General features: G+C 43.3%; 2 protein-coding genes and 1 long non-coding RNA gene across 3 annotated transcripts in view; 1 reads left to right on the forward strand and 2 right to left on the reverse strand.

Moving 5' to 3' along the window:
* Window positions 1-21,725, reverse strand: part of LOC309562231 (uncharacterized protein) — a gene marked incomplete at its 3' end in the record, with an annotated part of 1,785,816 nt that overhangs the window by 609,800 nt on the left and 1,154,291 nt on the right. The window lies entirely within an intron of this gene.
* Window positions 1-21,725, forward strand: part of LOC309561597 — a 971,235-nt gene that overhangs the window by 422,658 nt on the left and 526,852 nt on the right. The window lies entirely within an intron of this gene.
* On the reverse strand, window positions 5,628-6,456 carry LOC309561869 (small ribosomal subunit protein eS6-like). The gene has a single exon (XM_082265933.1). The coding sequence runs from the start codon at window positions 6,415-6,417 to the stop codon at window positions 5,668-5,670; it is 750 nt and encodes a 249-aa protein (XP_082122059.1). The 5' UTR covers window positions 6,418-6,456; the 3' UTR covers window positions 5,628-5,667.

Here is a 21,725-nt window from a genome sequence, read left to right on the forward strand (position 1 = left end):
TTACACAGACCCCCTTACACTTCCCTTCCTCAGTCCACCACAGTCAAGGGCACAACAAGTCCCAACGCAGAAGACTACCTGCTTGGACTTGTACTGCTCTCTGTAGGGGACTAAGGAACTACTGCCTGCTATGCTAAGACTTGTAGTGCCCTCTGTTAGGGACTAAGGATTCCTCAGTCCTCCACATTCTAGGGCACTATAAGTCCCAGCATAGTGGGCTGTCATACCTCAGTCCCTCACAGCTCAGGGCAAAAACAACAGAGTTAAACATCTAAAGGACAACTCCAAACCAAACTAACAATAATGGACAGAGTCCATATGCTCTATAATGTCAAAGACCCGCTACCCCTCACCTTCCACCTCGGGTGCTGTCATTGTGTAGGGCAGAGTGCTCCATCTCCACCATGTTTGGCTTTCATGTCAGATATGCAGGACTTGCTCAGCTCCACACTCTTCCCTGGCAACTGACTCTGGCGTCATTGGGGGTCTTTCCTCCTCTAGAAAACACCCAGGGGCCCTCTCCTTGTCCCCCAGCCACCCAGGGCCTTCTTCTCCTCCTCCTCCACCAACCATTTTCGCACTCTTTCAAATTCCCTGGGGCTACTCACCCCTTTGCATAGTAGACACCACAAATCTATGAGCAGCCTGCAAAATATCAAGTCTGGGCCTGGTTACCTGTATGTTACGGGTCCAGGGCGGAACTCTCCTCCCAGAGCAACAACCGATGATAGCAGAGTGAGTTGACCAGGCAGTAACTTCCTACTGGTGCAGGTACACACCTACCGATTCCTCAACATCTTAGGATAACATGATCAGACGGCCAATCCCCAGTCAGAGAAGGAGGAGTAAGTGTCAGTGGACAACAGACACCTGGCAGACGCAGTGAAGGGACTGCAGCACACTGCTGCAACTTTTAGATCCGAGGATTGAAAGCAATCTTTGACTTGGGCAATTTCCCTGACTGTGCCCTTCGAAATGTTGGTGCTCCGCCACTGGCTGCAAGGCCCCTGTAGGTGCGAGCCCTTAGGCGACCGTTTAATTTGCATGGTGCCCTCCTGTTTTAAAACATGCTCAATGCATCTCATTGGTGTAAGTGCACTTCTATGTTCTGAATTGTAGGGGCATTGAGTATGGTGCTAGCATGATGAGAGGTTACTGCCTATTTGTGTCCATAAATAATATATAATGTATTATTTTTGTTGTTTATTTTTTGGTTTATTTTTGTAGAAACCAGTGATGAGGATCTGGAGCCTCACACTTCTCAGGCCCAGTGTAAGTAATGTGGATGTGCTGTTGTGTTGTGTATTAGGTCGAACTTGGAGGAATGATTGTTTGTTTTGTTTTCTTTTGTGGTTGATGTAACTTCAGCAAGAGAGGAGCCTCAGGCAGGGCCAAGTCGCCTGGATCCGGGCCAGGAAAAAACTGTTGGCCAAGAAGAGGCCAATTGGTCTGACTCAGATGAGGACCTGGGCTCTCCTCAAATGGGAAGTAAGTATTCTACATGTGTTTGTGTGTTCAATGTGTCCTGGGAAATATAAGGGCTGTAATATATATATTTTGACATTGGGGTTTTGTACCAGCTGACATTGAGGATGTTTGTTGTGGAGGACTGGGGAAGAGGGGCCACTGCTTACCCAGTCCACTGTAACTACTACCTTCAATGTTTCCAGACTACTTTCTGTGTGCCTTTATCAAATAGCTTTTGTTCAAGGATTGTATCCGTGTCTTTGTGTTTCTAGGAGATACGACACCATCCCCCTATGAAGGGACACCATCCCCCCATGAAGGGTCTCCCCCATCCTCCCCCACTCCAGGCTCCCCTGAACTAGTCTGTAAGTACCTAAAATTAGATTCTCACATGAATTGTGTGTGCTAGGATGATGTGTATCTAGGATAATCTAAGTTGGAGTCAAAGCAAGTGTAGTTTTGCTATATGTGACAGGAAGGTTGGTCATGAAACACTCTTGCTTAACCTTCATGTTTGAAAGGTGGTTTTGGGGAGCATTACAGGACATGTTATCTTTTTTAAGTTATCTCAAGCCACCCTATTCTAAATTGGTGTTAGCTTCTCTACATTGGAAATGGTGTGCTTTGTACTTGTAAATTTTTGGGGGACATTGTAATTTAATCATGTCCTGATTTAGTCAACACTGAAAATGTGTGTTTATCAATCTTTCATAAATACTCTTCCTCGGTAATGTACCACATTCCAGTTCACAATTTGTGTTCTTTTTGTGCAGTTTCTCCTGAGCCAGCAAGCCCATCCAGTTCGGGGGCCCAAAAAAAACGTGATGATGGTAAGTTGTGTGCTTTTGCAGTAATGTGTCTACTTAGTAAGTGGAGAAATGCTAACTGTGTATGTCCCCGATCAGGCTTCAAGTTGTTCTAAAGGCAGCAGGTTCTTTATGTGAATGCATTCTATGCATTAGTATTCCAAGTGATAGGTGTGCACATTCCCCCTAAGACTTACTGGGACCATTTTCTTACTGTCTAAAATTTTGCACAAATACTTGTCTGGAACAGACTCCCCCTCCTCCTTAACTGAGGTTACAGCATGCCAATATTGCCTCCTGATGCTGTCACTCCTAATCATTGAGACCATCGGAAGGGAGGGGGGCAAGGCTGGCTCACAGCCTAGTGCCTGAACAGACACAGGGTGCTTGGCTTCATCTCATGTGCCTCCATAGCAAGCTGCCTGCTGTGGGGTCAACCAACAGGAGGGAGGTGCCTAGAGGTGTGTACAGGGGCCATGTAAAAAGGAGGATTGTTATTTCTCTCGTCCCCAAAAACCTAGAGAGTGTAAGTCTAACCTGATTAGTTTTCCGCAGCCCTCCAAAAATGATATGTTTCCAACACTTAGAACAGGCAGGGCTGAGGCACCAAAAACATCAGAAAAACACAATCAGCACAAAAGCAGGGAGTACGTATCCTTAACGCTACAAGCTTCACCCAGAAGAATGACGCTTGCACTGTACAAATCTGCATCACCACCATATCAAAGTCTAAATAAAACTTTCAGGGAAATGTGGAGGGGTAATGAGTGGGTGTTAGAGCGTTTTCATGACTGCGTAACCTACAGTTAGCGTGAGTCCATTTGTTGATAAACTTTTTCTTCTCTCTTAACACAGCTGGGATGGCGGAAAGGACATCAGGGGAGCAGACACATCTGCTCCGTCCAGAACTGGCCCTCAAAATTCCTAAGGGTGAGTCTCTACTATGTGTCAGGTTCAATCTATAGACAGTAAGAGGGAGAGAGAACGCTCCACAGATTCCAATGGTGATAGAGATAAATGTGTGCACATGTATCGTGTTGACCAATTGAACCCAAAACACCTTACATTCTTCAAAATGATTGCTTGTGTTTACATGCATAAAAGCCTTTTACTTAGCTTTGGTGGAACTGCTACTAACATTCCAAGCCATCTTATGTAACCTTTTGAACAATTTGCTGTGAAAGTTTTTTAGTTTAAGGTTTACAACAGCAATTTAGCATATTTGCTTCAGAGTGTTGATAAAAGCCAACCAATAGACTCCTAAGCATATTTGTTGAGGCACATTAATTACAATCCTTGTTTGGATCCTTTTGCATAAAACTAATTGTCATGTTTTTTTCTACCCAGGGCACACCCACCTCACCTACGAGGTCCTCCTGGATTACATGAGGTGGTGCGGAGACAGAATTTTATATTTGGAAGACCTTTGTGGCGTGGATCCAGACCCTGAGGAGCCATTCGTGAGGAATGTGACACCTTTAAAAAGATCCTGAAATAATAAACTTATGCGCGATTTTGAGGTAAGCGATCAGATGGATCTTCCCAATCTAAAAAATAGATGTGGAACTCCTCCAAGCAAGCAGCTGATTCTGATAGTGTCACCACTGATCACAACGTAATTAAAAAATATAAAGATCAGCGCTCAACTTTTCAGCAGGGGGACCACTAGATCTAATATAAATGTGTGTAGAAAAGACGTGCCTTAAAAGAATATTGAATGGTGATCAAATTAATGAATGTGTCAATAAAAGTGTGTTAAAAAATGCTGAATCTATAGAGTGATAATAGAATAAATAAATGTAAAATAAACATCCAATCATAGGTGCAATGCTGAGTGACTGTTCATGTAAACCAAAATCATGTGCGACTCTATACGATCAAATAAATACAACTCATAAAAGTGTTGAACATGAGTGACAGTGACAAAAATAAAAACAACTAAATATAGCAATATTATGCTAAAAACGTGCTTCAATAGTCCATAAAGTGCATATATTAATTATTACAGTCCCAAATGAAGTGCAGTGTGCCAAAACAAATCTTTCTATATGTGGTGATCTTTCCAATCAACTCAAAAAAGTGAAAAGTGCTCTTCAAACACAGCAAGGTGAGTGTATCCCGGTGAGCATACAATCCAGATACCGAGTGCAGTGGCCGCTCACCTCCACAACACTCAGATTGAGCGTTTAGATATAACAATCCTGGCAACCCTTTTCAACTTGTTCGCTAGCAACCCAGTGTGCTCCAGCAGCAATGGATACAAAAATGGAGATATCGCAGCATAGGAAGCTCAGAACTGCCTTAATTCCTGTGTTGGTAACTTAAAAAGAGAGGCTCTCATGGTGCAGAAACGTAGGGTAGTGTTTATTAACAAACAATAGTAGTGCAGGCTACTCACATTACAGTCGATAAAACAAAGCAGATAGTGTCACAAACCGCCGATGCGGTGCGATCCGAAGCTTCCGGTCACGGCCGAAGACCGGAAGTGACGTCGGTACGGCTTACCCTGACGTGTTGCGCTACGAACACCCGTAGCTTTCTCAAAGGGGGAAAGGTACGGGTGTTCGTAGCGGAACGCGTCAGGGTAAGCCGTACCGACGTCACTTCCTGTCTTCGGCCGTGACCGGAAGCTTCGGATCGCACCGCATCGGCGGTTTGTGACACTATCTGCTTTGTTTTATCGACTGTAATGTGAGTAGCCTGCACTACTATTGTTTGTTAATAAACACTACCCTACGTTTCTGCACCATGAGAGCCTCTCTTTTTAAGTTACCAACACAGGAATTAAGGCAGTTCTGAGCTTCCTATGCTGCGATATCTCCATTTTTGTATCCATTGCTGCTGGAGCACGCTGGGTTGCTAGCGAACAAGTTGAAAAGGGTTGCCAGGATTGTTATATCTAAACGCTCAATCTGAGTGTTGTGGAGGTGAGCTGCCACTGCACTCGGTATCTGGATTGTATGCTCACCGGGATACACTCACCTTGCTGTGTTTGAAGAGCACTTTTCACTTTTTTGAGTTGATTGGAAAGATCACCACATATAGAAAGATTTGTTTTGGCACACTGCACTTCATTTGGGACTGTAATAATTAATATATGCACTTTATGGACTATTGAAGCACGTTTTTAGCATAATATTGCTATATTTAGTTGTTTTTATTTTTGTCACTGTCACTCATGTTCAACACTTTTATGAGTTGTATTTATTTGATCGTATAGAGTCGCACATGATTTTGGTTTACATGAACAGTCACTCAGCATTGCACCTATGATTGGATGTTTATTTTACATTTATTTATTCTATTATCACTCTATAGATTCAGCATTTTTTAACACACTTTTTTTTTTTTTTTTTTTTTTCATTTACAACAAATTTATTTAAACCATGAGGCTTTACTTCTGGCTGGATTCAGATTTAGACGTAGAGGCTCTCAGTGATGAAAGTCTACGCCTCTTGGCAATCTGCTCCTGGCGCTTCTCCTTTGCTTCCTTTGTTCTCTTAGCAAGCAGCTTGGCATACTCTGATGCTTCCTCCTTATTCTTCTGAGTGCGCTGCTTCTTCAGGGCAATACGTCTGCGCTTGTGTTGAAGAACTCTAGGTGTTACAAGACGCTGGATCTTGGGGGCCTTAGTCCTGGGCTTCTTCCCTTCCTTAGCTAGAGGCTTTCTAACCACATATTGGCGCACATCATCTTCTTTGGACAGGTTGAAGAGCTTGCGGATTCTGCTTGCCCTTTTAGGACCCAAACGGCGTGGAACAGTGTTGTCTGTGAGGCCAGGGATGTCCTTCTCACCTTTCCTGACAATCACCAAGTTCAACACACTTAAGTTGGCATCTACAATACAGCCACGCACAGACTTGCGTTTGCGCTCGCCAGTCCTCTTGGGGCGGTAACAGGAGTGACCCTTGCTCAACAGCAGACGAACACGTCCGTGGGTGAGAACTCCCTGTTTCATGGGGAAACCTTGCTTATCGTTGCCTCCACTGATGCGAACAACATATCCCTTCCATTCCTCACCCAAAGGATCAGCTGAAACTTCTGTGGCCATGCGTTTCTCATAAAAAGTACGCAGCTTGCGTTCATCGTCAACTTCAATCAGCTTCTGGCAGCCAGTGGCTGGGAAAGATATATTAAGCTTCATGTCTGCACAGCCTATCTCAGGTTCCCCGCCGGAAAGAGCTTTGAACACACTTTTATTGACACATTCATTAATTTGATCACCATTCAATATTCTTTTAAGGCACGTCTTTTCTACACACATTTATATTAGATCTAGTGGTCCCCCTGCTGAAAAGTTGAGCGCTGATCTTTAAAAAGATCCTAGTTTTTATTTTTTTATTTGTTTGGTTACTTTTACAAAGAAATGTCACATTTGTCCATTATAAACAAAAATCTAACAAAAAAATCAAAAAAAATTATAAAAAAAACCCTTGTTTTTGGGACCAAAAAAAACAAAAAAAATTATAAAAAAAACCTTGTTTTTGGGACCAAAAAAAAACAAATAAAAATTATAAAAAAACCCTTGTTTTTGGGACCAAAAAAAACAAAAAATATTTTCAAAAAAACCCTTGTTTTTGGGACCAAAAAAAAAAAATATAAAAAAACCCTTGTTTTTGGGACCAAAAAAACAAAAAAAAATTATAAAAAAACCCTTGTTTTTGGGACCAAAAAAAACAAATAAAAATTATAAAAAAACCCTTGTTTTTGGGACCAAAAAAAAAACAAAAAAATTATTAAAAAAACCCTTGTTTTGGGAACAAAAAAAAGAAAAAAAATTATAAAAAAAACCCTTGTTTTGGGAATAAAAAAAAGAAAAAATGTTTACAAATAACCCTTGTTTTGGGAACAAAAAAAAACAAACAATGTTTACAAATAACCCTTGTTTTGGAAACAAAAAAAAAGAAAAAATGTTTACAAATAACCCTTGTTTTGGGAACACAAAAAACAAACAATGTTTACAAATAACCCTTGTTTTGGGAACAAAAAAAAGAAAAAATGTTTACAAATAACCCTTGTTTTGGGAACAAAAAAACAAACAATGTTTACAAATAACCCTTGTTTTGGGAACAAAAAAAAGAAAAAATGTTTACAAATAACCCTTGTTTTGGGAACACAAAAAACAAACAATGTTTACAAATAACCCTTGTTTTGGGAACAAAAAAAAGAAAAAATGTTTACAAATAACCCTTTTTTTGGAAACACAAAAAACAAACAATGTTTGTTTTGGGAACAAAAAAAGAAAAAATGTTTACAAATAACCCTTGTTTTGGGAACACAAAAAACAAACAATGTTTACAAATAACCCTTGTTTTGGGAACAAAAAAAAGAAAAAATGTTTACAAATAACCCTTGTTTTGGGAACACAAAAAAGAAAAAATGTTTACAAATAACCCTTGTTTTGGGAACAAAAAAACAAACAATGTTTACAAATAACCCTTGTTTTGGGAACAAAAAAAACAAACAATGTTTACAAATAACCCTTGTTTTGGGAACACAAAAAAGAAAAAATGTTTACAAATAACCCTTGTTTTGGGAACAAAAAACAAACAATGTTTACAAATAACCCTTGTTTTGGGAACAAAAAAAGAAAAAATGTTTACAAATAACCCTTGTTTTGGGAACACAAAAAACAAACAATGTTTACAAATAACCCTTGTTTTGGGAACAAAAAAAAGAAAAAATGTTTACAAATAACCCTTGTTTTGGAAACACAAAAAACAAACAATGTTTGTTTTGGGAACAAAAAAAAGAAAAAATGTTTACAAATAACCCTTGTTTTGGGAACACAAAAAACAAACAATGTTTACAAATAACCCTTGTTTTGGGAACACAAAAAAGAAAAAATGTTTACAAATAACCCTTGTTTTGGGAACAAAAAAAACAAACAATGTTTACAAATAACCCTTGTTTTGGGAACACAAAAAAGAAAAAATGTTTACAAATAACCCTTGTTTTGGGAACACAAAAAACAAACAATGTTTACAAATAACCCTTGTTTTGGGAACACAAAAAACAAACAATGTTTACAAATAACCCTTGTTTTGGGAACAAAAAAAAGAAAAAATGTTTACAAAAAACCCTTGTTTTTTGTGAAAAACTAAAAAAAAATTGTAAAAAAAAAAAAAAAAAAATTTTTAATAAAAATAAAATAAAAGTATGTTGTTCGTTGCAACACAAATGTTACATTGGAAATTTAGTTCATTCTATTATATATTTTAATATATTTTTTGTACGCTACAGTTGGTAGACACCTACATGTGTTATTAAAAAGAGTTTCTTTTATTACCAAAGTTTTCTTTTTGGTGTACACATCGAATGTCTTTTGTGTTGTATTTGTTTAGTCGGGTGTCGTGGTCTGTAATTGTTAGTATGTTGGCTTTGGTTTATGTTAGCCTTGAGACTTGTTTTGAAGCTACATTTGAAGGGAGACCTTTTCTTGGGTCATTATGTGAACATTGAGTTTTCCAAATTTACATGAAATCATATGTTTGGAGATAGAGAAGCACGTGTGTATAAATGCCCACATTAACCAGGGCCATTACTTGGCCACCAACACTCCAAAAAAACCAAAGATCAAACACAAACTAATCATTTTGCATAAAATTTAATTTCATCACCAAAAAAAACACTATAATAAATCATATTGTGCCACCCTCAAATTAAACAAAAAAATGGCCCCACAAATTGGCCAATGTAACAATCATTAACAAAACTAACCCCAAAAAAAAAACAAATTAAGTTGGTGGTGGTGGTGGTGGTGGTGACTGAAGCAGTGTGGTGAGCAATGGAAAGGTTCCTGCCATCAAATGGTGGGCCAATAGTCCCATCTGCTCTGGGGTTAGCCTTAGAGTTCTGGTAAAGTGGCCCATTAGGATCAGATCTTGTGTCTGAGGCTGCTGCGGATGCAGGGTGTTGAACCCTGGAAATGTCCCAGACTGAAGATCTTGTGCCAATAGTCCCATCTGCTCTGTGCTCAGCCTAAGAATTTGGGGAACGTGTGCCATTACCATGAGATGTGATAGTTGCTGCCCCGAGGCTATTTGATGCTGCTGGTGGTGCAAGGGTTGTGAAGATGTGTGGGGAGTGGTGGTTGATTGGTTGTTGTGGTCCACGGTGCGGGGGGAAACGACATGTCGCATTGGTGAGAAAAAAGGAGGACGGCCTGGGGAGGAGTGAAGTGATAAAGGTGTGTAGGGAATGTAGTCAGGTGGAAGGGGTATTGTGGAACCAGTGCGCATTGAGGTTGTGCAGGAGGATTGCTCATTGAGGGGTGTGGGAGTCCGAACGGAGTGTGAAGTGCTAGGAGTGGCTACAGGAGGAATTGTCCCATCCCCAGCTGCCTGACAAGTGGCCAACACTGGCATTACCCTCCCACTACCACAACCTGCAGTGGCAGGTGAGTGAGATGTTTGGGAGGGCTCTGCCAATGGGGCATCTTCAGATCCAAATAGGCATTGGCGTGTGGCCAGCACCTGAGTGTCAACACTTTGCCGATCCTGTTGATGCTGGTCTGCTAAACTTACCAAGCTGTTACGCATATCCTGTTGAACCTGTACCATTGTTTCTACAGATTCCTGTATGAGCCCAAGCAGACGTACTACCTCAGTAGATTGCTGAGTACGCCTCCTTAACTAATTTTGGATCCGATACTCATCAAGCAGCCTCTCGGCTACATCCAGCATAGATGGACGAGGTTGGGTAGGTGACAATCCCTCTGCATCTAAGGCTACCTGAAAGCAGAAGAAATAGACCAAATCATTATCAAACATCATGACTAAATATTTCAGATTAGTTTGACAACTTAACACCCCAAGCAGAACGTTGAAAAGTTTGATGTGCTTCTAATAAGTACTTGTTCATTGTAAGATTATCCAAGCTAGCAACACTTCTGATAATGGGTACATATTATATTGGTAGGACTAATATGACAAAGGCAAAAAAGTTTCAACATGAAGGTGTTCCCAATTAACCCTGGTGTGGTAGGTTGTTTATGCTTTTGGTAAATCTGTTACTACACCAATGACTTTCTACATCTACGTATGTTGTCTAAAATCTTGCCATCAATCGGCTACAGGACAACCCAACCAAACGATACCCATGAATTTGAACCTGGAAAATCAAAGACTGGCCGGACTTTAAAGATCCTGGATGTTTTTGGAACATTAGTGGCACACCAAATTATAACATAATTCCCTGATGTTCAAGATAGAACTCTTGTTGTGCTGGTGCATCGTCAGAATGTCATAGCACTAATTTAACACACACAATGTAAGCCACATCTAGCCCAAAATCATTATTACCATTGAAATGTTACATGTGCACCTTGTTCCCTTATATCACATACCACAGCACTGGATGCAGAATCGTCGCCAGCTCCTGATCCAACTCCAGCTGCTACGTCAAGAGGGGCCTGATGTTCTTTAAAAAAAAAAAAAAAAAAAAAAAAACAACATGTTTAGTACATAACCTTAGACAGTAATGATTATGGCCAGATTGCCCTCCTAGCTTCAGGAATGAAGCATTGAGGCCAAACATTCAAAAGTGCTTTCCTGGGCTCATAGGACACTTGCTAAACCCTCCCAAAGGTTAAGAAGGCTTGGTCTGCCTACTAATGACGGCACCCATTAATGCTGTCAACTGTGTTTTGCAGGGTAAACATCTAAAAGGCAACACTCTTTCATAAGAAAAAACGTGTGTTAATGGGGTTAATAAGATTCCAAAAAACATTATTTGGCTAGACATACCAACACCTTCCTCCAGGCCTTGCTGCACTGGGTGTGTTCCCTGCTGCGGATCTTCTGTAAAGGACATAGCAATATGAGCTATCTTGGAAAAAAAAAAAAAACATCTACATTGTTTGGCACAGTATGATATTGGACCTACCAGGAGGAGGGTCAGCACTGATGTCAACACCTGTGAGTCCGTCTGGGTCGCCAAGCTGCATGGGCTGTGGAGGGGCTGAGATCCGTGCTACAGATGAACAAATTGCAGGTTGGGGAAAACAAAAAAAAGGACAATTGGAAGGGCAAGTATCAAATTCTATTCATGTCACACATAGGATAGTAGTTAATCTTTTCAAAACAACTCACAATTGACATCCAAGATAATATCCTACCTCGGTGCAAAGCATCCGAATCTAAGTCCTCTCTGGGAAAGATGGTATCGGGTCCTATGATCTTCAAGAAAGGTAATTGATAATCCCAGAGAGAACTTCGTGCACGTTCATCCAGCCGACCTTGTCGGTCATAAAGACCCTCCGCAGCCCATGCAATTAGCTTCTTCCGAACGGACCCACAGATGTTGTTGACCTTCTTCCGCACACTGTCACGGTGGCGAGGTGCTTCACCCAGTGCATTTACAGCATCCCGGATTTCATCCCACAATCTGTTCTTCTCTGTTACTGAGTGAGCCGCGGCCTCACCAGGGCACAGCACTGATTGTGGGTGAAATGGGGAAGCCGGGGTAATGTGGACAAGCTGACTCTGGTGGACGGACCCTCTCCAGGACTACTGTCAGAAGAGCCAGCTTGTCCACTTGGTGTGTTACCATCTCCCCCGGCTTCCTCCTCCGGGATGGGGATGGTGGACTCCCTCATGGATACAGCTGGAGCCTCCCTCACACCAGAGCCAGACGATCTTCCCACCCTGCCCCCCCTGGCCACCCTGCCCCCCCTGGCCACCGTGGCCACCCTGGCCACCCTGCCCCCCCTGGCCACCCTGCCCCTTCTCCTCAGCCTTCCAGTGGGTGGGGCCATGGGAGCAAGAGGTGGGCAGAGAATCTGGCTGTCCAGCAGCAGCAAAGAGCCCCAAACTCCTAAATCTGAAATGACAAAAGATAAAACAGAAAAAAACATGATTTGCAGATTGCTCTTCATATACAGTATAATTAGTGAACAGTTACAGAACACACTTACCTAATGGCACAAACAGACTTGGTGGTGGTGGTAGTGGGCAAAGAGCAGAAGAGGCTGCAAAGAAATGGAAAAAAACACATAAGAAAACGCATATGGTCAAACATCACACGAGGCCCTCCAAACACTTACCTAATGGCACAAACACGGCTGGTGCTGGTGCTGGTGGTGGTGGTGGTAGTGGGCAAAGAGCAGAAGAGGCTGCAAAGAAATGGAAAAAAACACATAAGAAAATGCATATGGTCAAACATCACACGAGGCCCTCCAAACACTTACCTAATGGCACAAACACGGCTGGTGCTGGTGGTGGTGGTGGTAGTGGGCAAAGAGCAGAAGAGGCTGCAAAGAAATGGAAAAAAACACATAAGAAAACGCATATGGTCAAACATCACACGAGGCCCTCCAAACACTTACCTAATGGCACAAACACGGCTGGTGCTGGTGCTGGTGGTGGTGGTGGTGGTGGTAGTGGGCAAAGAGCAGAAGAGGCTGCAAAGAAATGGAAAAAAACACATAAGAAAACGCATATGGTCAAACATCACACGAGGCCCTCCAAACACTTACCTAATGGCACAAACACGGCTGGTGCTGGTGGTGGTGGTGGTGGTGGTGGTAGTGGGCAAAGAGCAGAAGAGGCTGCAAAGAAATGGAAAAAAACACATAAGAAAACGCATATGGTCAAACATCACACGAGGCCCTCCAAACACTTACCTAATGGCACAAACACGGCTGGTGCTGGTGCTGGTGGTGGTGGTGGTAGTGGGCAAAGAGCAGAAGAGGCTGCAAAGAAATGGAAAAAAACACATAAGAAAACGCATATGGTCAAACATCACACGAGGCCCTCCAAACACTTACCTAATGGCACAAACACGGCTGGTGCTGGTGCTGGTGGTGGTGGTGGTGGTGGTAGTGGGCAAAGAGCAGAAGAGGCTGCAAAGAAATGGAAAAAAACACATAAGAAAACGCATATGGTCAAACATCACACGAGGCCCTCCAAACACTTACCTAATGGCACAAACATGGCTGGTGCTGGTGCTGGTGGTGGTGGTGGTGGTGGTAGTGGGCAAAGAGCAGAAGAGGCTGCAAAGAAATGGAAAAAAACACATAAGAAAACGCATATGGTCAAACATCACACGAGGCCCTCCAAACACTTACCTAATGGCACAAACACGGCTGGTGCTGGTGGTGGTGGTGGTGGTGGTAGTGGGCAAAGAGCAGAAGAGGCTGCAAAGAAATGGAAAAAAACACATAAGAAAACGCATATGGTCAAACATCACACGAGGCCCTCCAAACACTTACCTAATGGCACAAACAGGGCTGGTGCTGGTGGTGGTGGTAGTGGGCAAAGAGCAGAAGAGGCTGCAAAGAAATGGAAAAAAACACATAAGAAAACGCATATGGTCAAACATCACACGAGGCCCTCCAAACACTTACCTAATGGCACAAACACGGCTGGTGCTGGTGCTGGTGGTGGTGGTAGTGGGCAAAGAGCAGAAGAGGCTGCAAAGAAATGGAAAAAAACACATAAGAAAACGCATATGGTCAAACATCACACAAGGCCCTCCAAACACTTACCTAATGGCACAAACACAGCTGGTGCTGGTGGTGGTGGTGGTAGTGGGCAAAGAGCAGAAGAGGCTGCAAAGAAATGGAAAAAAACACATAAGAAAACGCATATGGGCACAAATCACACGAGGCCCTCCAAACACTTACATAATGGCACAAACAGACTTGGTGGGGGTGGTGGTGTAATCTTTTAGAGGCCAAAGGAGGCTGCAAACATTAAACATACATGAGAAATCGCATGACCTACATACGTGCACATAATAAATTACAGTTATCAGGAAAGCAAAAATGGTGTCTTTGGAAGCTGGGAAGGTAAGGGGGCAGGTTTAGATGCCAAATCTAGACTGCACACCTTTAACAAACATGAGAAAACACATGTCAAAAACACATGCACATGGGGCCAACTCCCAATGATTAAAAGACACTTGAGGGGTTCCCAAGCTATTGTGGGTTGGAGGGAATTCACCATAGACAACTTAAGCACACCCAAGATAAGTACAAATTCTCTCCTTCAGTAAACAATAACGGTGAGCAAGAACACACAAACAGACAGATCTATATATATATATATATATATATATATATATAGAGAGAGAGAGAGAGAGAGAGAGAGAGAGAGAGAGAGAATTTGTTGTTTTTTTTTGGGAGAGAGAGATACAATTGTCTTACCTCCAGATAATGTAGGTTGTGGGTCACAGGGTCTTGCTAGCACATAAGAAACATCGATCTATAACATCCAGCAGCCATATTGGCCATGTGCTCCTTTTATAGCTGGCTCACAGGTGTGATAATTAGCGGCCGTTTCTATATATATCTGCGCATTCGCGAATTTGCGCGTTCAAAATGGAGGACGATATCCCAGACGCATTAGATGGTGCAATTTTGGCATTCATCGGTGCCTTGTTTGAGGAGGCCCTAGCACAGGAGGCAGCAGAAGGTGGGGAAGCTGCAGCAGCAGCAGCAGCAGCACCTCCAGCAGCACCACCTCCAGCAGCACCTCCAGTCCGTGTGCCCTTACCTCGCCAGCCACGCATTTTTGCTCCAAGGATCTATTTGGACAAGCTGCAGGATTCTGATGTCAGGAGGAAATTCCGGCTCGAGCGAGGAATTATTCTCCACCTCTACCAGCTCATAGCAGACAAAATTGACCCGGACACACAGCGCGGCCATGCGGTGCCCGGCATGGCCAGATTGCTGGCCACTTTGTATATTTTAGGGCGTGGCAGCTTCCAAGCCACTTCGGGAAGTATCATGGGCATTAGCCAGCCCACAGTTTCAAGGGTGTTCATGTTGGTCATTAATGCCCTAGTCGATATAGTGCCCAATTTTATCCACTGGCCACAGAATGAAAATGAGTGGAATGAAGTCAAGTTGGGTTTCTACCTGCGGGCACACATGCCGCAAATACTAGGGGCAATCGATGGCACCCACATAGCCATTAGGCCACCAAGGAGCCACGAAATTGAGTACCGGAACCGCAAGCAGTACCACTCCGTGAACGTCCAATTAGTTTGTGACGCCAAACAGCGCATCATGAGTGTCAACACTGGTCACCCAGGGTCGTGCCATGATTCCAGTATGTTAAGAACCAGTACTCTGTACGAGGCGTTTGAAAGTGGCCAAATGCCCCAAGGGTGGCTTATTGGTAAAGTATTTTGTCTTAACAACATAAACTGTAAGATTACATAGACATAGGAATAAGCTACATCGGTGTACACCCTGATTTAAGCAAAGCCTACCTAAAATGGATGTGTTAGGAGTTGGCAGGCTGTTCACACACAACCAGATCAGCAGCTTAGCAGCTCACAAAAGAAAGATTTCCAAAGTTGTCTTTGAGTCCAATGAAGGTGGTTAACCAATGTGTAAATGGTGTCCTCTAGCCACCCAAAGAAAACCTACAAATGATTCCAATGGTATTGCCATATCCCCAAAGTACTTTGCATAAGTGAGTCAATATTGGTTTCCTCACTCTAGTTGCAGATATATTCCAGAAGTAATACCTAGGCTAATGTAATAGGAACAAAATAGGGGCCAAGTTGGAACTTGCAAGAGAAACACACCACTTTGTGTGTCCTTTTTCCCATTTGTATTAGTGATTTAGGCAGTTAGACAGAGTTGAGATGTTTCATATGAGTTTTTTCAAACAGACGAGCAGGTTGTTTACTAAAATGCATAATTGTCTCCCATTTTGAGGAGTCATCTAAAGTCACATGATATGAAGAACTAATGTATATTTTTCTTATTTTTCAGGGGATGCTGGTTACCCGCAGCTGACGTGGCTGATGGCTCCAATCAGGTACCCCCAGGGCCAAGCAGAAATGAATTACAACAGGGCCTTGCGGAGAAGCCGGAGTATCATCGAGTTGACCATAGGTCTTCTCAAATCCCGGTTTCTCTGCTTGGCCCGGCCTGGGGGTGAACTACTGTACTCTCCTACAAAGGCTTCCAAGATCATCCTGGCGTGCTGCGTGTTGCACAACATGTGCGTTGCCCGGGATGAATCTTGGGAGCTGACGGAGGAGAGGGAGCCAGAGGTCCGTCAGCCGGCGGCCCCCAAGCGGCGGAGCACCGCTACAGGTATGGCCACCCGGAATACCCTGGTTGCTAGCCACTTTACATGTAAGTACTGTAACCGGTCAAGATAGGGCATGTGTATTAATTAGCTAGTTAGCAGAGGTGCCACTCACAGGGAGACAGAGGGTCATTATCATCTGCCAATGACACTTGCCATTGTAGATAAAGTGTAGTCAACATTGGTAAAATTGTGTTACTTGAGCAAAAACATGCACCTCTAACCATAAACATGTTGGTATTGTGAATAGTGGAAAGGGCTGAGAAGAGCTGGCAGGTGTTTATTTGTGTCTATGCCACCTGTGTAGTTATTGATAACATGAACGGCTGCTTGGTATCTTATGGTGTTGTAATTTTCCAGAACGTCAACATCTTGGAATCATGGCATGTACCATGAGAAGCCTGTGGTGATGGGCTGTCTGGCGTCACAGGTGTGTATTCAATGTTTACATTAATGATTTCTGGTTTGTGTAAGTTGGCAGAAAATGTGTTATTTCACTCGTGATGTCGAAATTAAATGAAGTTCAGAATGAAGCAAACAGGCATTAAGATGTGATTTTCATAATGAAATGTCTTATCCTTTGTTTTATTTTTCCAGGAGTGGTACTGCTTGCGGTTGTAGGTGGTAGAAACCCACCTTGATGGACTCCACTCATCTTCTTTTGTGGTCAGTGGATATTTGGTAAGGCACATGGCCAAAAGCAGCATCGATGACCAACATGAACACCCTGGAACTTCCAAAGTGGCTTGGAAGCTGACCAGCAACCTGGCCATGCCTGTCCCCTATGAGCTGGTAGAGGTGCAGAATGGATTCTGAACTCTGCATGAAGTTGTGGAAGACATCAGAATCCCGTAGCCATGGAGCAAAGATCGTGGGCTGGCGCTGTAAAGGCACACGGACTGGAGAGTGACAATATTATCTTGCTGCATCCCTCCTTATGCTGTCATTCTAGAATAAATAAAGACTTTAGAATTGAACATGTGTTTTTTGTTTTGTGTGGGTGCCTACAGACAAAAGGGCCATCCACACTGTAAGATTTAGAGAAGACTTTATCCTTCAGATTGACATTTTCTATGTAGTGCAAGGGCCTGCCTGATTGCATCCAAATTGAAAGTGTTGAGGTTTGACCTCATATTATATGGTTTGGTTAAGTCTACAGGAAAAAGTCTTGAAAAATTCTTAGTGTATGGCCCATTAAGCTGCCAAGGCCGGAGCTTTGCACTTTGCATGCTGCTTGTACTGGTGATGTGAGGGGTTGTAATGTAGAGTAGGGATGTGACAGTGTTGTGTTGAGGTGTGAGGCAAATGTAGTGTTGGACTATGAGGGTCTGTGTTGTTGAAATATGGAGAGAGTCCAATATCAGACACCTATGTTTATTGGTCAAGAAATTGTAAGAACCATGGTAAATATGTAAAGAATTGCATCTCGAGAAAACTAGGACCACACTCATAAAATCAAAATTGTGTTGTTTCCATTAATGTGCTTGAAATTTGGGTAGGACACCCCCCCCCCCCCCCCCTCCAAATTCAAGATAGTTTAAAAAAACTGTAAAAAAAATGAGAGTGAAAGGAGATCCCAAGTGTAGTGATTGTTGGGATTTGAACCCATGACGTTGTTAACTGCAGTGAAGTTGCAAAGCACTTAGCTATTGTGTAGAATAAAGCTGTATGGTGGAAAAAAAGGAGTGTGTTAAGGCTAAAAAGCACATATAGCTAAAGAACTAAACATTGTATGGAATCTGGGAAGAAGACCATGGTAAAATTGTGAGGTTGCATCTTGCCCTGAAGTAGTGTAGGGGTTTGGTCACTTGCCTTTGCTACTTTCAATCATAAGATCGATTCGACACACAGACAAGATCATAAAACCACTTAAAATGCTGTAAGTTTGCAAGCGCTTCTTAGTGTAACATTATTTAGCAATATATATGATGTAATCCGTTACATTTTAGAAATATAAACAAAAAAAAAAAAAAAATGTTAGGGGGAGATGGTAAGCCTCAAACCTACAGCAGAGGGAGATGAATTACAGACGTGATGTGTGTACTAATCCACTAGCCCACATCGCTATGTGAAACTGCTATAAGCACGAAGACATAAGTTTGCGAATTTGCGAAGCCGCGATCGTAAGTGAATACCGCTGACGGCGGAATTCATTATTGCTGTTTCACTAGCCAATTCGCCGCAGCGCAAGTTAATTGATTTGAAAGCGGAGAAACTGAAACACGTCACAGATGTTTGAAGCTGCAGTTTCTTTAAATCCGGCCCTATGTATCTAATATAGATTGCTCATTTTTTTGTGTTTTCCACCAAGCGCTGCATACTCTTGTTTTCATTCTACTGGGTTGAGGTACAACAACTTTCTTATGCTAGCAGCTGGTAATATCAAAACACTATTTTACTTTGATCTAGCGCAGTATATACCTGTTTTTATCTATTGAAATAATGGTATTGATTTTAGAAATTTATGATATATACATTTTATACAAGGTGGGGGTTGTTTTTTTTTTTTTTTTTTCTCGGTGTGGGGAATGGGGGAGGGAGGGGGTTGGGTCACCTGGATGGATCATTTGGAGGGGATTATATGTAAGATGGTTATGCACGATAATTGTAAAAAAATTGTGAAAAACAATAAAATACTTTAATTAAAAAAACATGGGGGCAAGGTGCTCTGGGGTGGGGGAGCCAAAGTCCCTTCCCCCCTATGTTGAGGGCATGTGGCCTGGTATGGTTCAGGAGGGGGGCGCTCGCTCACTCCCACCCCCATCCTGGCCAGCCAGGCTGTGTGCTCGGATAAGGGTCTGGTCTGGATTATAGGGGGAACACCACGCTGTTTTTTTTCAGTAATACTGACATATACTTATATAAACTGAAGTGCCTATATATATATATATATATATATTTATTGTGACAGGTCAAGACTCTGTCACGGTGAAAGTGGATGTTTAAAGGACACAGAGTGTGCACACTGGCTCTGTGCAAGACTACAGCGCATAGATGTGCAGTGGAGAAGACTGCTGTTGCAGCTTTCTCCAGGTTTTGGTTTACCTGAAAGGGGCTCTGTAGTTTGGAGATTTCAAAGTGTCTTGGGTGGAATGGAATCTCCAACTCTGTGTCCATGTTTTATTAATGACCAGCAGGGTGTGTGCTCAGAGTAAGGTGCACACAGCCCTTATAATGAAGGTCTAGGAAGACATCAGGGCTCCCAGTTGGAGACTGTGTCAGCCAGCAGGTCTGTTCGTGGGGAGTCAGGAGGACTCCGATACTCTCTGGGAGTCAGTGGCTGCATGTGGCAGCCGGAGCACATGTGCGTATGTGTGTCTGAAGAGACAAGAGACGACCTGAGGACCAAGGCCACAGTGAAGCTGCCAGCTTCAGAAAGTTCATGGTCTGGGGACCAGTGAAAAGAGCAGGGCTACCGCTATTGGAAAACTGCACTAGAGCGAGAGAGCCAGATGGGCTAGTATTTTGTTTTATATTTACTGGCGAAGAACCCCTGCGTGGGAAACTATTTTATGGACTTTCCTTATTGCCTTTAATAAAAATGGGCTGCCATGCCCTTAAAATGTATACCTGACTGCAGTGAATCACTGGAGAAATGCATCTATCACTGAGCTGATTGTCCCCCATGTTACAATTGGTGCTCGGATGTGGGCAGCTGATGGTGGAATCCAGGTCTGCGCTCCACAGTGAATTCAGGTCAGGAACGGTTGGCTGTGTGCAGAAGTACAGCCAGGCAAAAGGCATTGCGTGTTGCAGCTGGTGTACCTGTGAAAGGAAAGTAAAAACTTTTTTTTTTCTCTTTCCTGTTGTGAACTGTTGCATGACTACAAGTATGGAGAGTCCGCCAATGTTTAAGTCTGCGGTGGACTGGTGCAAGCGGCACCTGGCAGCATTGGACCAAGCCAGAGGAGAAAGCAAGCCAACCTTCAGTAAAAGGAGAGAGCTGCTGGGTACCCATACCTGGGAGAGGGGTGTTGTTGCCCCTGGCAACGCTGCTGCAGTTAAACCAGTAGCTGTAATGGGAAAAGTGAATGTGTCACAGCTTGAGACTGGGTTCAGCAGAGGAAAGCCTGTGATATGCACCAGGAAAGAGGTTGTCCCTGGCAACAGTAATCCAGGCAGACAACAGCATGTGGAAAGGAGGAGTATGGTTGTCCCTGGCAACAGGAATCCATGTGGACAACAACGTGTGGAAAGGAGGAGTATGGTCGTCTGTGGCAGCAACGTCCAGCCCAGCAGGGATGTCTGGGATCCAAGGAGTCCGTCTGCTGATGATCGTGACCAGTGGTATCCTGCAAAAATGAGGGAGCATCAGTCATCAAGGAGATGCCAAGGAGTTAAAATTCAGCGTCCAGTCCTGTGCTTGGAGTGTGGTCAAGTAGGCCATGGGATGTTTACTTGCCCTAGGTTCTGGAACACCGCTGGAGAGTCTGAAAAGGCTGCAGTGCCGCATTATGGCCACAAAGGGGCAGTAGCTTGTGAGGATGCAGCTGAGCGACCACGCACTCAAATGAAGCCAAAGTTACCTGCTACAGGATATGGTAAGACTGTCACAGTTTGTGGGACTGGTTCCAGTGAAGTGGGAGTCCGTCCAGCTGGCAGATCCAAACAAGGTGTGAAAATGGACTTGCTGCAGTGTCATACCCAGAGCAGTGGGGAGACACAGGTTGAAGCTCAACCTGCAGCAAGGTTAAAGACTCAAAAGACTTGAGGGCTCTGTATGTGCCTGGTATAATATAGCAGAGTGCTGGGAGAGATGTACTAGGGGTGACCAAAACAGTCTGTGTGCCAGGTTCCCTAGTGACAGGTGCTGCAGAGATGCCCAGGGAAACCTCCCATGAGCCTGCAGGGGTGAGGTATGTGGTTTCCCAGGACAACTGTGGAGCCGCCCTAATGGTCAAAAGCACCTCTTGGGAGAGGAAGGGTGGTGTGCTGAGTAGCACACAGGTTGCAATTGCTCATGAAAAAAGAGAGCCTGCTAAAGCTCTTAACACTGTGTGTATAAATGCTGATAACGGTATTACTGTTGATAAACATACTTATGTTGGTAATGTGTTCACTAGCAGTGAGAAAAGGGGGATGCCTCCCTTGGCAACTAGAGTGAGAGCCTCTGGGTTGTCCATGGAAGTCTCTGGGGGTCTCCGTATGTTGGCGCCAGAGATTGTCCATGACAGTACTAATACTACTCTGGTGGGGCAGAGTGAAAATGGACCTTTTAGTGGGAATGTGTTAGTGCAATCTGCTAATACTGAAAATGTGCAGGTAAATAGTGGGTTAATACAGCCTGTGGAAAATGTAAAGGTGTGTGAGGTTTGTGAAGCGCCACCTGAGCAGGGTGGTGGATGTGGTGTATTGCAGCCAGGCTTGCTTAATGGTGCATTATCACGGAGTAACAGTATGA

Source organism: Pelophylax lessonae (assembly GCF_965119305.1).
Source record: "Pelophylax lessonae genome assembly, chromosome: 8".
Lineage (NCBI taxonomy): Eukaryota > Metazoa > Chordata > Amphibia > Anura > Ranidae > Pelophylax > Pelophylax lessonae.

Excerpts from the sequence above, each read along its gene's own strand:
- LOC309561869 (XM_082265933.1), bottom strand. The coding sequence starts at position 6,417 with ATGAAGCTTAATATATCTTTCCCAGCCACTGGCTGCCAGAAGCTGATT.